Source organism: Atheta coriaria, unplaced genomic scaffold, assembly GCF_025399875.1.
Source record: "Atheta coriaria isolate IRGN ID8LTWV9N9 unplaced genomic scaffold, Caltech_Dcor_3.1 hic_scaffold_7_pilon, whole genome shotgun sequence".
NCBI lineage: Eukaryota > Metazoa > Arthropoda > Insecta > Coleoptera > Staphylinidae > Dalotia > Dalotia coriaria.
In genome coordinates this window covers 3,121,110-3,134,020 of record NW_027045449.1, presented here as the reverse complement: position 1 = coordinate 3,134,020, position 12,911 = coordinate 3,121,110, and the positions used below count along the sequence as shown (strand labels likewise).

The window sequence follows — 12,911 nt, the reverse complement described above, 5'->3', positions numbered from 1 at the left end:
TGCATGTTTTCAATAAATATGTGTCTAAGCGTTCTTCTAATAATAAACAACGGGGTTTGTTGATCCATTCAGTTAATTTCTATGATTTGATTCGCCATTTCATACCATATTTCACTTTTATAACCAAATTTCTCTTGATATATCGAATTAAATTCTTATTTCGGATGTTATGCAGGGAAATAATTATTTATCTATGTAATGAAAAATTGCCTTGAAGTCGCATTTTAATATATTTATTTTCTGTGTAAGTTTTGGTAAATGATAAACAATAAATATACAATATTTTCTGATTAAATAGAATATTCAATAGATAAAAACAAAAGAGCAAATAATATACTATAACTATCAATAGTATCAGACTATAGTTATGACATAAAGCTTATGAATCTACCTAATTAATACAAATCAAACTTAAAATCGCTATATGTCGGCCAAAATAACATTAAATACAACGCAAAACTTAATCAACCTAATCATAAACTACAATTTCATCAAACAGGCCGCACTTGAACCGAATCAATGCGAGAACATGGAAGAAAAATTATCACTTCCTAGAATATCCAATTGTTACACACATCGTTCATATTATATTAATTATTGTTTCGCATTTCTGTCTTCATTCATTTAAGAATTATGGTTTTCGGTTTATTATGTTCGCAATTCAGCTATTTATTTGTGTATTGTTATATAGTATTTGTTCCTTTTTCAACATGTACATGTTATGTATTTGCGTGTGGTGTGCTAGATTTTAGAGTTTCGTATCTTCTCGTTTCGTATTACAAACAATCCTTGGCGTTTTAATACAAAAAACATTTTATCATAACTTTCAATATAGATAGAAAACTATAGCTGATTCGTTCGCTTCATCTCGTATTTGTTTACATCCTTACATTTACGTTTTTGTAATTTATTCCTCCTGTTTAATAACCCTTATTGGCGGGGCATCATCTCGATGCAGCAATGTTAATCGTTAGAATACGCTAGTATTTATTAATTTCCGTACCTTCAATCCTCAACTTAACCACAAGCACTTCGGTATAACTTATTTTAATTGTTTATTTAGCTTAGGATCTCCCTTGTTCTCTCAATGTGACCGTGAACATTATCTCAATATTGATTGGATTATCTTAGAATTGATTATTTTCTATATCAAATTATTTTTGCTTTGTTTTATATAAATAACTTATGTGTCGGTGGGTAATACGGAAATTTTTCTAAACTAAACTAAATATGATTTAATGGAAACTTTAAACGATCGCTTGGAACCAAAGACGACATTATACACTAAACATTAATTAACGATTAAACTGCTACCATCTGAATGTTAAGCGCAAGTTTCTATAACATTACTGTCATCATCTGCACCTCAATCCGCTCATTTTTAATTGTATGGTTTCATTCGATTTTAGTTTTTAGAAAATACCATCCGCGCATCTTTGTCTTCATACAAATATAAAATATTATTGAAACACTCAGTATGAATATTATTTCTGGAATACACATCATCATATCTTTTTTTGGAGAATGCATTCCAGCATCACTAACTTTATTTTATCACTTGTGTGTATCGCAAACTCACGAGCAAAGTGATTTTACATAATACAGTTTTAGACGGCGTACGTGCTCTCTACATTATTGATTAATAATTTAATTGCGCAACCGACTACAATAATATTAATAGTGAATTGTAGCACGTTGATTAATGAATAGCGCAGAAAACACGTAATCACTTTGCTCATGCAGTGACATGGTAGTTACATAATTGCAATAGTTAGTTAACATTAATAATATTTTTATACCAGGCTATCTGTTTCTTGTAAACGTAGTGTTATTCTAGAACGGCGGAGTGCATGGTCTTAGTTCCAACTAATTTTCTTTTTATATCAACAAAACCGTATATATCGTGGACGACTCGCAGTATTTGGCCAGAACTCCGGCAACAGCTTAGCAACGTGTTACAGAATTCAATATCAATCATCTTACGACTACAGCGTTATGTTAATTTAATCAATATTCGTATCGACGTCTTACATGTGTACACCTTGTCACCAATAAGCTTTTTTGTTTCTTGGGATATCTCGGGCGTAGCGGCAGAGAAACAATACAGATAAAATACCTTAAATTCGTCAGGCGCACGCTTAAATAGTTTTTGAATAAATAATTTAATATAGTTGTGCAAACTATTGCATAAGAAACACATTAATTGTATGACAAAGTTAGCAACAAATATTTATAACGTACGTTTCTATTGTTTGTGTTCTGCGGTTTTCTTAAATCATTTCACTATAACTCCTCAATTAGCACTAGCGCTTCGCTTCCACGCTCCTCTTTATAATAATTATAATAATTATGTGTTATAATATGTAAAGTACATTAATGTATAGTTACTAATGTCCAGTTACAGGCCGCAATTCTTTGATCTGCCTAATCAGATATGCTTTTTCGTCGTTAAATTGTTCGTCGTCCGCTCGGTCCGTGTGGAACTTCATTAAGAACTCTACCAGTTTATCTTGATTACGTAATAAAATGTCTAATATTGGCTTCGGTTTGTTGGGATTCGCGACGAACACCTGTAACATTTTAAGTTCTCATTAGCACCAGCAAGTTGTTCATTAACATACGAATGTTATAAATTAAAGCAAACAAATGCGATTGAAACACAATATGGCCGGATTAAAGTTTATTGCGTTTTATCACTTTAAGTATTGATCGCGCGTCGCCTTACAAGCCACAATGAGAAATATGATGATTGGAGATAAGCGAATGCGATATAAACATTTAGTGCGTCGTTTACCTTGAATACATGGAAAGCTTCGAATTGAATATTCCGAGATCGCTCCTTTAGCATGTTCATCATCAGTTTCAAATTATCAGGATTAGAAATGTATTTTGTCATTACCTACGAAAAAAATCAAACAGTAGTTTACAATCTGATAGAGATTATTAATAATTTGTATTACTCACGGTAAAATTATGTCGGTCCAATAATAATTCCCCGAGCAATTTCAAGCTCTGGCGACGGGTGACATAGTTTTCCGAATTCAGCAGACGCTGATAATGTGTGAACACCTTATCGTAATTCGTTTCCAAGAAGTCCGCGCATAGCATTTTGTGTCGTGTTAATAATTCCTGCAAGAAACATTTGAAAATTACTAGAATTACGCTTGTTTCTTGGTAAAGATTTTTACCTTAAATGTTGAAAATGCATCGGATGCAATATCGAACGTGGAAACTTCAACATAAGTAAAGAAGTTGTAAAAGTCCTCAGAATGTAACATTATTTTGGCCAACGCTTCGTATCTGGCGCATTCTCGTAACATCGTGCCACAGTTTAATGCAATCTCCTGGTGTTCATAACTACAAATAAATTATTTCATTATTATGGTTGAAAAAATATGTAGGACATTGAAATATTGATGAAAAAATGGATGTATTACATACCCAGTCATCAGTGTGAATAAAATCTCAGGTTTGGTGCAAATGTACTCCACAGTCGGTGACCGCGTGCCTATTTGACGGCGTAATATGTTGTTAAAAACCTGTGCCACATCCTTCTTGCCCTCAAAGTCAATGCGATTTAAATTCTGGATGAGTAGCAACAGTAGATTACTATTGTACAGTTCTTGAGCAAGTTGTGCAACTATAATATCAGTCTGTGGCTCGGCGTCGGACGTCCCATACAGCATGTTCTTGATGAGCACCAGGTTCTTGCTGACATCCTCCTGGGCTTTTTCAGCCTTCTTGTCGCCCTTCTCCAACGAGTTGACCGATTCCTTCAGCGCCTTGACCACGTCCGCCGGACTCTTCTGCGATTTCCCGAATAGCGGCATATTTCTGGTGCAATATTTAATAATAACTGGATGAGAGGATTGCAACTGAGACTTTGATGTCAACTGTGTGACACAGTGTGTGTGTTGTGTGTGGAAAAAGTATCAGGCAAACTCAACTGCACTACGTTTACTTAAAACAAATTAACGTGTTAATACTCTGTGTAAGTGAGCGTCGCTTCTTATTACCGTAACATATCACAATCGACAATTAGTCTGTAATTTCTTCCTAAACAGATTATCTGCCATGAATACACTTGACAGCAATGCGTGCGATTGTGTGTAACCGTGTGACTATCAAATCGCAAACGAACTAATGTCATGTCAAAAACGTTCGTAAAGTTACACTGTCAAAATTAAACACTCGCGCATGTTCGGGTGCAATTCCGATCGTGAACATAATTTCAACTAAAGCACTTGTTCCTTTATCTTAATTGTCAATCTATTGCTACATAAAAAAACGTAATTTGGTATTTCATTTTTTAAAATAAATATATTATTTGATTATTGTCATACTAACTATATTTGTAACTTTATTTGTAGGTTTTGTAATTGGGAATCATAGGTGGCGCTGTGAAGCAATGTACGATGTACTAGCAGTGTGTTGCTAGCCTTAAGCATGACGTCACTTGCTGCGCGTTGCGGCCGTTACATTTCGTTGTCCGGCGTCTTGCAAACTCAAGGTTGAATTGTAGCGCGCCCAAATCCAACCTCGCTTTAATGCAACCTGAAGCGTTGTCGACGTTTTATTTCGTGTCTTGTTGAAGTTATAGTGTTAGAGTGATAATCGATCGGTCTCAACGGTAACAACGTAAGTAACATTTGCATGAATATCTTTTTCTTAGTTCAACATGATTGAAAATTATTTTTTAGATGGTTGATGTAAATTCACTCACTGATGATGAACTGAGGACAAAATTGGTGGAATATGGATTTCCAGTCATGCCTATAACTGGCACCACCAGAAATCTAATGGCTAAGAAGTTAAAACTTCTTATGGAGTCCAAGGGAAAAAGTTCATCAGAGAGAAGGTAAAAGTATTGCATCGTATTTTATAATATTGATTCATATTTTATTGTAATTCTTATAGATCATTGGGTAAATTCTCAAGTGATGAAGAGAGTGATTCAGGAGATGTAAAGATTTCAAAGAAAGATAAAAACAGGAGGATTACCATGGCTGTACCTCCAATGCAGCAATCGAAAGCTTCAATTATTGTAGATGAAGTAAAGGACATGGTGCCTCCAGCACCTGTTCAGAAAGAGAAGAAATCTGTCAGCAGAAAGTCTGCAAAAATTGTTGTTGACACCCCAGAAACCAACTCTGATTCAGAGCCTGAGTTTGTTGATGAATACAAGGAGAGCTATGAAACAGGTACAGAAATTTATTCACTTGAAACAAAAACTATTAAACATTTTTCACGTTTTTTTCTTCAAAATTGTTCCTTTTACTGAAACTAACAATGTTTTATTTCACTTGAAGAAGTGCCTTTGAAGAAAAAAGCATCTCCCATCAAGGAAAATCTACCTCCAATTCTCAAACCTCAAGAAATTCTTACTTCAAGAACTACAACATCTTCTTCATCGCGTTACACAACATATTCAAAACCAATTGATGTATCTGAAAAATTGGAGAATATTCGATCAAGGCTAAGTTTAGGCACTAGAAAGGATTACTTTACAGAAGCGGCTCAATCTCATGAAATTAATGATGAAGTTACTCCATTCCTCAGTAATTTTACACGCCGTCTTTCGCAAATGTCGCCGAGAAATGGATTGTCGGACGGAAATTATGAAGATACTAATTCCACACTGTATTCACGCAGTAACTATGCAAGCACAAGCAGGCCGAAAGCGCGCGAATTTTCAAAACCAGCTTATACTGGTCCCGCTGATAACGAGCCTAACAAAAGTTCAAATATTTCATTCATTTTAATCGCCGTTGTTGCCTTATTCTTTGTCGTGCTGGCTGCTTTGTATTACGGTATGCATAGTGGCTCCAACATTGGCGCAATAATGGGCAAAACAAGCAAATATGAACCTCAAGATTCTCTCTGAAGGTTAAGCAAATTTAGCATACGTTTTCTATGTTGAACTCTTGATATTGCGTGGATTTTTTATTGTAAGTTTGAAATATTGTATGCAGAGTTATGTTCAGAATACATTTTGGAAGCACTAGCATTAATTAACTTGTTGTTTACTATATTTTTTGTTGGAATAAGTTGTTGCACATATTTTTGCCAGTATTTCAAACGGAAAAGTGGTCAAGTTTGCTAATGTCTTGTTATTTTGAATTGTCAAACTTTGTACGTTCTTGTTAATTATTTTATCAATAGTTGAGATTTTCAAAGGGTAAGTTACAATTTGTTACAGATTCCTTGCGTTATTTGGCGGATGTGTTCGGCAGCGTTAACTAGTCAACTAGTGAATATTGAGAAAGGAAGAATTCTTTATTTGTATGGAATGAATTCGGTTGTCCTCAAGAGTTAGGAAGTGCCCTTAAATTGATCTCCAATTCCAGCAATGATGATCAGTGAAATAAATTTGGTCATTTTTCAAAAGTTGTGGTAGGAGACTCTGTATCTTGCGTTTCCCTGGCACGATTTTAATTTTGTTTTTCTTCAGATTATAGAAGAAGAGTTGGTTAATCGATTGAATCGTATTCTGAAATTCTCAAGTATCGGGTACTGCTTTCAAATCAATCTCCAATTTCATTATTTTTCTTAATATCCGAAAAATATGAGTTAAAAATGGGCCTTGTGTTTAATGATGTCTAGTTTGGATCCGTAGAAATTTCGCCGAGTGTGCTAGTAGTACCAACACTGGCGCTGCTATGCATTCATAGTTTAGATATATACGCGCCATGCTTGTATGTAAACAATTTTTTTTGTCGCGTTCAGCGAACGTATCGCGCAATACTGATAGTGACCTCGTGTTGTCGCCGTTGGCTGTTTGCAGTTCGGTGCACATGCAGTTCCATTTCTGCTGTCGTGTAAATCGCGCGTGTTCATTGCGACTAGTCCTGTTTCTTCAAATCATAATTAAATCAATTGTCTTATATTTGTTAAAAAAACGAACGCATTTACTATAATCGGGCGTGACTGGGGTTTTACAAGTGTGATGGCACGCCATCAATCGTGGATTTATTTTCGGTTTACCTTGGTGCGCGTGTGTACGTTAGCTATCGGTTATCTTTTCGCACATAAGAATGTGTTGTATTTATATTTAACTCGTGCAAGTAGGCAACGCTGGTGTCCAGGGACGAAGGTTCTGAGTGTCCAAACCATGGAACTTGCAATATCTAAAATGTTGGAGCTGCGCGTATTTTAAGGCAAGTCTGCTGCGGGATTTGATAACGTCGATGTATACTATTTAAAAAATGTACATAGGTATTGTTAAATGTTGTCAATAAAACACAATGTAAAATTATAATCTCATTCATATTTCTTCGTGGTATCCTCTTTGTCGTTTACAGTTTTAAATAATATGGCATATAAGTCTTATGTGTGAGCAGCGGGTATAAGACACCTAACTGTTGCTTAAATTGTGTTGTTGTTTTTAAAAACATGATAAAAGTAGAAACATAAATAGAAGAATCAAATATTAATGATAAAAACACTCGGTGGTCGAGTGGAGACGTGCACCTGCTGGCATGCTAGCAGACACGGATCAAGTCTCAGGTATAGAAGGCATTTTTCTCAAATATGAAAATATCAGGTGTAATTTGGGTTGCATATATGAATTGCAACGAAATATATGAGAAATTGAAATACAAGTGAAGGCAATATGAGAAATATGAAAGCAAGTTGGAGGAGCGGGAACAGAGAAATAGAAGTAGAACAAGGAGTAGCAGAGAAGAAGAGTAGAGACAGAAGGAAGAGAACAGAGTAGAGAAGAGGGAGGAGATAGAAGAAAGAGAGAATAGGGGTGACGGAATTTTTAAATTTTTTGGCACGTGTCGTTATAAGACAGTCTACCGTCGATCTCCCAGAGCGCCTCCGGCGCTCTGGTCGATCGCCCACTGCTTCGGTTCGTCCATTGCTCCCGGCCCATCCTACAGCTCCGATGTCTCTGCGCTTCATCCCCGGAATTATCAGGCATATCAACAATTTTTAAGGTGGGGGATCACCCCCAGAGAGGGGGAACTCCTTCTAAGGACAATCCTTATAAGGTCTTGTAAAAATATTTCTAAGTTTTAAGTCGTCTCAAGAGAGGTGACACTTAAAAATATTCTTACCAGTTCTGACCTGTTCCTGAAATGAAAGAAGGAGTACACAAATCACACAAGATACCTTAACAATTTTAATAGTGGGGATCATCCCCTGAGAGAGGGAACTCTCTTAGAGACCTGTACCTGAAATGATAGAAGGGGTACATTCAACGCATAAGACATACTATTTCTTAACATTTCTTTATTAATAAACACAATGTAATATAATATAATACAAGTTTAGTACCTTAACAATTTTTATAGTGGGATCATCCTCTGAGAGAGGGAACTCTCTTAGAGACCTGTGCCTGTAGTGATAGAAGGGGAACGCACAAATCAAAGAAGTAAATATATCTTACTATTTCTTTATTAATAATAGAATACAAGTTTAGATTTTACAAGTCAACAAAATACATGTCGCCATATTGAAACAGGACTTACGACCTGCTTAGCCGCGCACATGCAAACAAGTACTACTTTGTAAAGTTCTACCGGGATAATGAAATTAGCAAATAGCCTACTTTCTATGTGATTAAAAATGAAAACAAATATACAGGGTGTTACAAAAGGAAATATTTACAGTGCAAACAAAAAACTATCACTAACACTACTAACGTCGCTCCTTTTCACTAGACGATCAGAGGAAACTAATATACAGGGTGTTTTAGAAAGAAAATTCAAAGTGCAAAGAAGAAAATCCTAAAAACAACAGTTGAAGCAAAATTTTCACGGACACAAAAGAAAACGAATATACAGGGTGTACCAGAAAGAAAATACCAAGTTCAAAACAATGAACATTCAAAACTGACAAATAAAGACAATCTTCTATGTGCGTTTAGGAAAACTAATATACGGGGTGTTACAAAAAGAAAATTTTCGAAACTACAAAAATAATCAATATTAACATCATGACACGGGAAATTTATATGGAAACAACATTATTTTAATATAAATTAAAAGATTTCACCCGAAAATGATCGGGAAATTAAGCAAAAAGGTGCTAGAAAAGATAACAATTACATTTTAATATATTGTGAATATATATTTATTAATTAATTAAACCGACGGGTGAAGCATCATCATAAATTGATAGAATATCCGGTGGAAAACATCTAAATCAACAGACGACAAGCGACGGCGAGTGGCATTACTGTCGTTAAATACGATAAAAATAACAAGGTAATTTTTTGTAAATATTAAGATATACGGAGACTACGAAAACGAAGAACTATTCACCGTACAAGATTTTATTACGTCAACAAGAGACTTCTTAATTTAATGCTGCTAACAAGTGCAATTCGATTAAAAACATTCACGTGTTCAGCGAAAGGATGACCGAGCCGACGGCCGACGGCAAAGTGAGCGCGGTCGACCACATAAATATTGTCATTTTAATACTCCACAGATAATTTTTAAAACTGTCTTTGTAATAATTAAATCATGCATGTTATTTTCGGAAACGGGACTAATAATTCTGATAGGAATGGAACCACGTGTTTGTAATTTGCAAGATAATACAAGCAAAATTAATATCCCTCAAATGGAATAATCAATTTTAGTTACACCGCCTTAAGTTTGCGGGATAAAAATTTATTACACACGTACCTTTGCATTGATGAGGAAATTCTATATCCTGTAATATATTCTACCAACTAAAAACTCGCGCAGGGATTAACAAATACTTATTTTTGAGTTAAGAACACTCTAACCGCGACAAATCATTAAACAAAACAGCCGCACATGTCCGTCCCGAATATTTTGCTGATGGCCGAAAGAATACACGTCGATTAATCCAATTAAAACCTCAAAACGCGTGGCGATTAGAGAGACACGATTGCCGATCACGCGGTGTAACGACTGCCGTGTGCGCTGCGCGTTGCCAGGTACAAGGCAGGTACGTCGCGATAATACGCGTCAGTCGAACAAAAAAGTTGTTTATAAAACGTAGTGGAATACCAAACTAAAATTTCACAATGTTAAAATAACCGACATACACGAAATAGATTAGATTTTATTTTCTTCGCTGTTTAATCCATATTAATTTATAATATATATATATATATATAAGAAAATTATTGAGAGCTAAGTAAGACCGCGTTCGCGTGTTATAATAAAAAAAACTACAATTCCTAGCGCAACAAGTACAAGTGCGTATACACACAACTATCATTATAACTCGCGTTACGGAATTTTCTCGCAATAAATTTCGATACAGAAAAATAAAGAATTAAATTCCGCATGTGGGAAAATTATTCCGAACTAAGTTTGAAACCGCGTTCGCGAGTTATAACAAGAAAACTACAGTTCCTAGCGCAACGCGTACAAATGCGTATACACACAACTATCATTATAACTCGCGTTACGGAATTTTCTCGCAATAAATTTCGATACAGGGAAATAAAAAATTAAATTCCGCATCTAGGAAAATTATTGTGAGCTCAGTTTAAGACCGCGTTCGCGTGTTATAATAAAAAAACTACAATTCCTAGCGCAACGAGTACAAGTGCGTATACACACAACTATCATTATAACTCGCGTTACGGAATTTTTTTCGACGATTTTCAAAAATTCATATCTCTTAAACTAAAAGAGATAGCTACCAACGAATTGTTGATTATGAAAGATTGGGAAATTTTCTATTAGATAAAAATATAAAATAATTATATTTCCTACAGTAAAAGGTCGAAAAACGCGACTAAAAGTGCTAAAAAGTGACATTTTGCAATTTTTGCCCATTTTATTCAATCGCGAATATCTCGTAAACTAAAAGAGATAAATAAGATCTGATCGCAGCGTCTTAATCTACGGACCAATCCCTATCAGATAGGATAGTTAAAAGGGAAATCTGAGAGATGAAATTTTAAGTCTTAAGAAAAAATTGCCAAGGGGGGGTGCTTGATACTTTTTTTCGACGATTTTCAAAAATTCATATCTCTTAAACTAAAAGAGATAGCTACCAACGAATTGTTGATTATGAAAGATTGGAAAATTCTCTATCAGACAAAAATATAAAATAATTATATTTCCTACAGTAAAAGGTCGAAAAGTGCGACTAAAAGTGCTAAAAAGTGACATTATGCAATTTTTACCCATTTTATTCAATTGCGAATATCTGGTAAACTAAGAGAGATAAATAAGATCTGATCGCAGCGTCTTAATCTACGGACCAATCTCTATCAGATAGGATTGTTAAAAGGGAAATCTGAGAGACAAAATTTTAAGTCTTAAGAAAATATTGCCAAGAGGGGGTGCTTGATACTTGTTTTCGACGATTTTCAAAAATTCATATCTCTTAAACTAAAAGAGATAGCAACCAACGAATTGCTGATTATGAAAGATTGGAAAATTTTCTATCAGATAAAAATATAAAATAAGTATATTTCCAATAGTAAAAGGTCGAAAAACGCGACTAAAAGTGCTAAAAAGTGACATTACTCAATTTTTGCCCATGTTTTTCAATCGCGAATATCTCGTAAACTAAAAGAGATATTTAGGATCTGATCGCAGCGTCTTAATCTACGGACTATTCTCTATAAGATAGGACAGTTTTAACGGAAATCTGAGAAATGAAATTTTAATTCATAAGAACAAATTGCCAAAGGGGTGGTGCTTCTACCGCTCCCCTTGTATGGTGCCCTGAATACGAGTCACTTCTACCGCTACCCTCGTACGGTGCCCTGAATACGAGTCACTGCTACCGCTTTTAAAGTATAATTGCAAGCGACTAACGGATCAAAGAATATGAAAGATTGGAAAATTCTATATCAGGTAAAAATTAAAAATAATTTTGTTCCGTGGGGTATATGCGATTAAATCTAAACTAAAATATACTGCATGCGATATGAAAAGATGACAACGCGACACAAAAATGTTGTTTGTACACAAACGTTGATAAATAAGCAATTTTCAGTTGATGCTAGTCCCATCTATGAAATATACTGTAAATAAAAAGAAACAAATTTTCAAAATTCTCCTAAAAATGAAAATCAGTGAGATGAAACAAGAATTGATAAGGTATTCAATCTTATAGAGAATTTTCTAAAGATTTAGAATCTTTAATCCGACATAATTGGAATTAAAAAAAACGAGACCAAAATGTTATAGAGAGGGTTAAGACGGAATTCCGCTGAATTGGATCATCAAGTACAACTCTTGCGCTTTTGTAAGCGCAAAGGAAAAACTAAACAGTTAATTTTTAGATGTATCAGCCGAGTACGCGACTATTTTATATATTTGCAACACCCGGTGGAACGCGATAAATCAGAACAATGTAAATACAAACTAATGTAGAACGCAGAAATAAAAATGAAAAATATAATTGAATTATAAACTTACCAATGCAGAATTCATAGACTACAAGGCACGGCAAATACTGTAAATAAACAAAGAAAACATATGTTAAAACAAAAACATTTAATACAATTTAGTAATATTATAATCACACAGCGGAGAAAAGCAAACAATCTGTGCTGTTTACTAAAAGTTACTTACACCAGCACAATGGGTGATCCTAATGATGAATATCAAATCAACATGGGGGAGATACACTTAACCGGCATTTATGGACAATAAACGCGCAAACAGTAAATAACATAACTATAGTCGATTGATGATCAACCAGATACCGGCATAAAACTGGCTGCAAACTGTGCAAGCAACGACGCGACAGTTAGTGATAAGAATGCAATAGATGCGCAAAGCCAGTGCGTCGATGGCACGGGACCTTGTGCGCGAATCGCTTTGGCACGTTACCTGCGATCAAAACTAAACTAAGCTGCGCCAACATGCGGCGTGAGGGGATCTCATGCGTTGCATTCTCCCGGCGAATGCGATAAGAAAGTGAAAGTTGTGTTCAAAACAAATACAATTCTCGTG

General features: G+C 35.0%; 2 protein-coding genes and 1 long non-coding RNA gene across 5 annotated transcripts; 2 read left to right on the top strand and 1 right to left on the bottom strand.

Moving 5' to 3' along the window:
* Positions 1 to 217: 217 nt before the first annotated feature.
* On the bottom strand, positions 218 to 4,157 carry Mo25 (calcium binding protein Mo25). 3 transcript variants are annotated; one of them, XM_065308171.1, is made up of 6 exons: positions 4,017 to 4,157; positions 3,442 to 3,834; positions 3,189 to 3,357; positions 2,965 to 3,129; positions 2,795 to 2,899; positions 218 to 2,570 (listed from the first exon to the last, which is right to left on the bottom strand). In XM_065308171.1, the coding sequence occupies exons 1-6, from the start codon at positions 4,148 to 4,150 to the stop codon at positions 2,388 to 2,390; spliced, it is 1,149 nt and encodes a 382-aa protein (XP_065164243.1). In that variant the 5' UTR covers positions 4,151 to 4,157; the 3' UTR covers positions 218 to 2,387. The 3 variants fall into 3 exon arrangements, with proteins under 3 accessions (XP_065164243.1, XP_065164244.1, XP_065164245.1); XM_065308172.1 differs by having other exon boundaries at positions 3,442 to 3,960; positions 4,017 to 4,150; XM_065308173.1 differs by having other exon boundaries at positions 3,442 to 4,141.
* A 246-nt stretch (positions 4,158 to 4,403) lies between these two features.
* Ote (Otefin) lies at positions 4,404 to 6,011 on the top strand. Its single transcript, XM_065308175.1, has 4 exons — positions 4,404 to 4,638; positions 4,701 to 4,858; positions 4,918 to 5,201; positions 5,310 to 6,011. The coding sequence occupies exons 2-4, from the start codon at positions 4,701 to 4,703 to the stop codon at positions 5,882 to 5,884; spliced, it is 1,017 nt and encodes a 338-aa protein (XP_065164247.1). The 5' UTR covers positions 4,404 to 4,638; the 3' UTR covers positions 5,885 to 6,011.
* A 1,396-nt stretch (positions 6,012 to 7,407) lies between these two features.
* LOC135796276 (uncharacterized) lies at positions 7,408 to 9,442 on the top strand. The gene is made up of 3 exons (XR_010549298.1): positions 7,408 to 7,943; positions 8,301 to 8,380; positions 8,705 to 9,442. It is a non-coding gene; the product is annotated as an uncharacterized lncRNA (long non-coding RNA).
* The last annotated feature ends 3,469 nt before the right edge of the window (positions 9,443 to 12,911 follow it).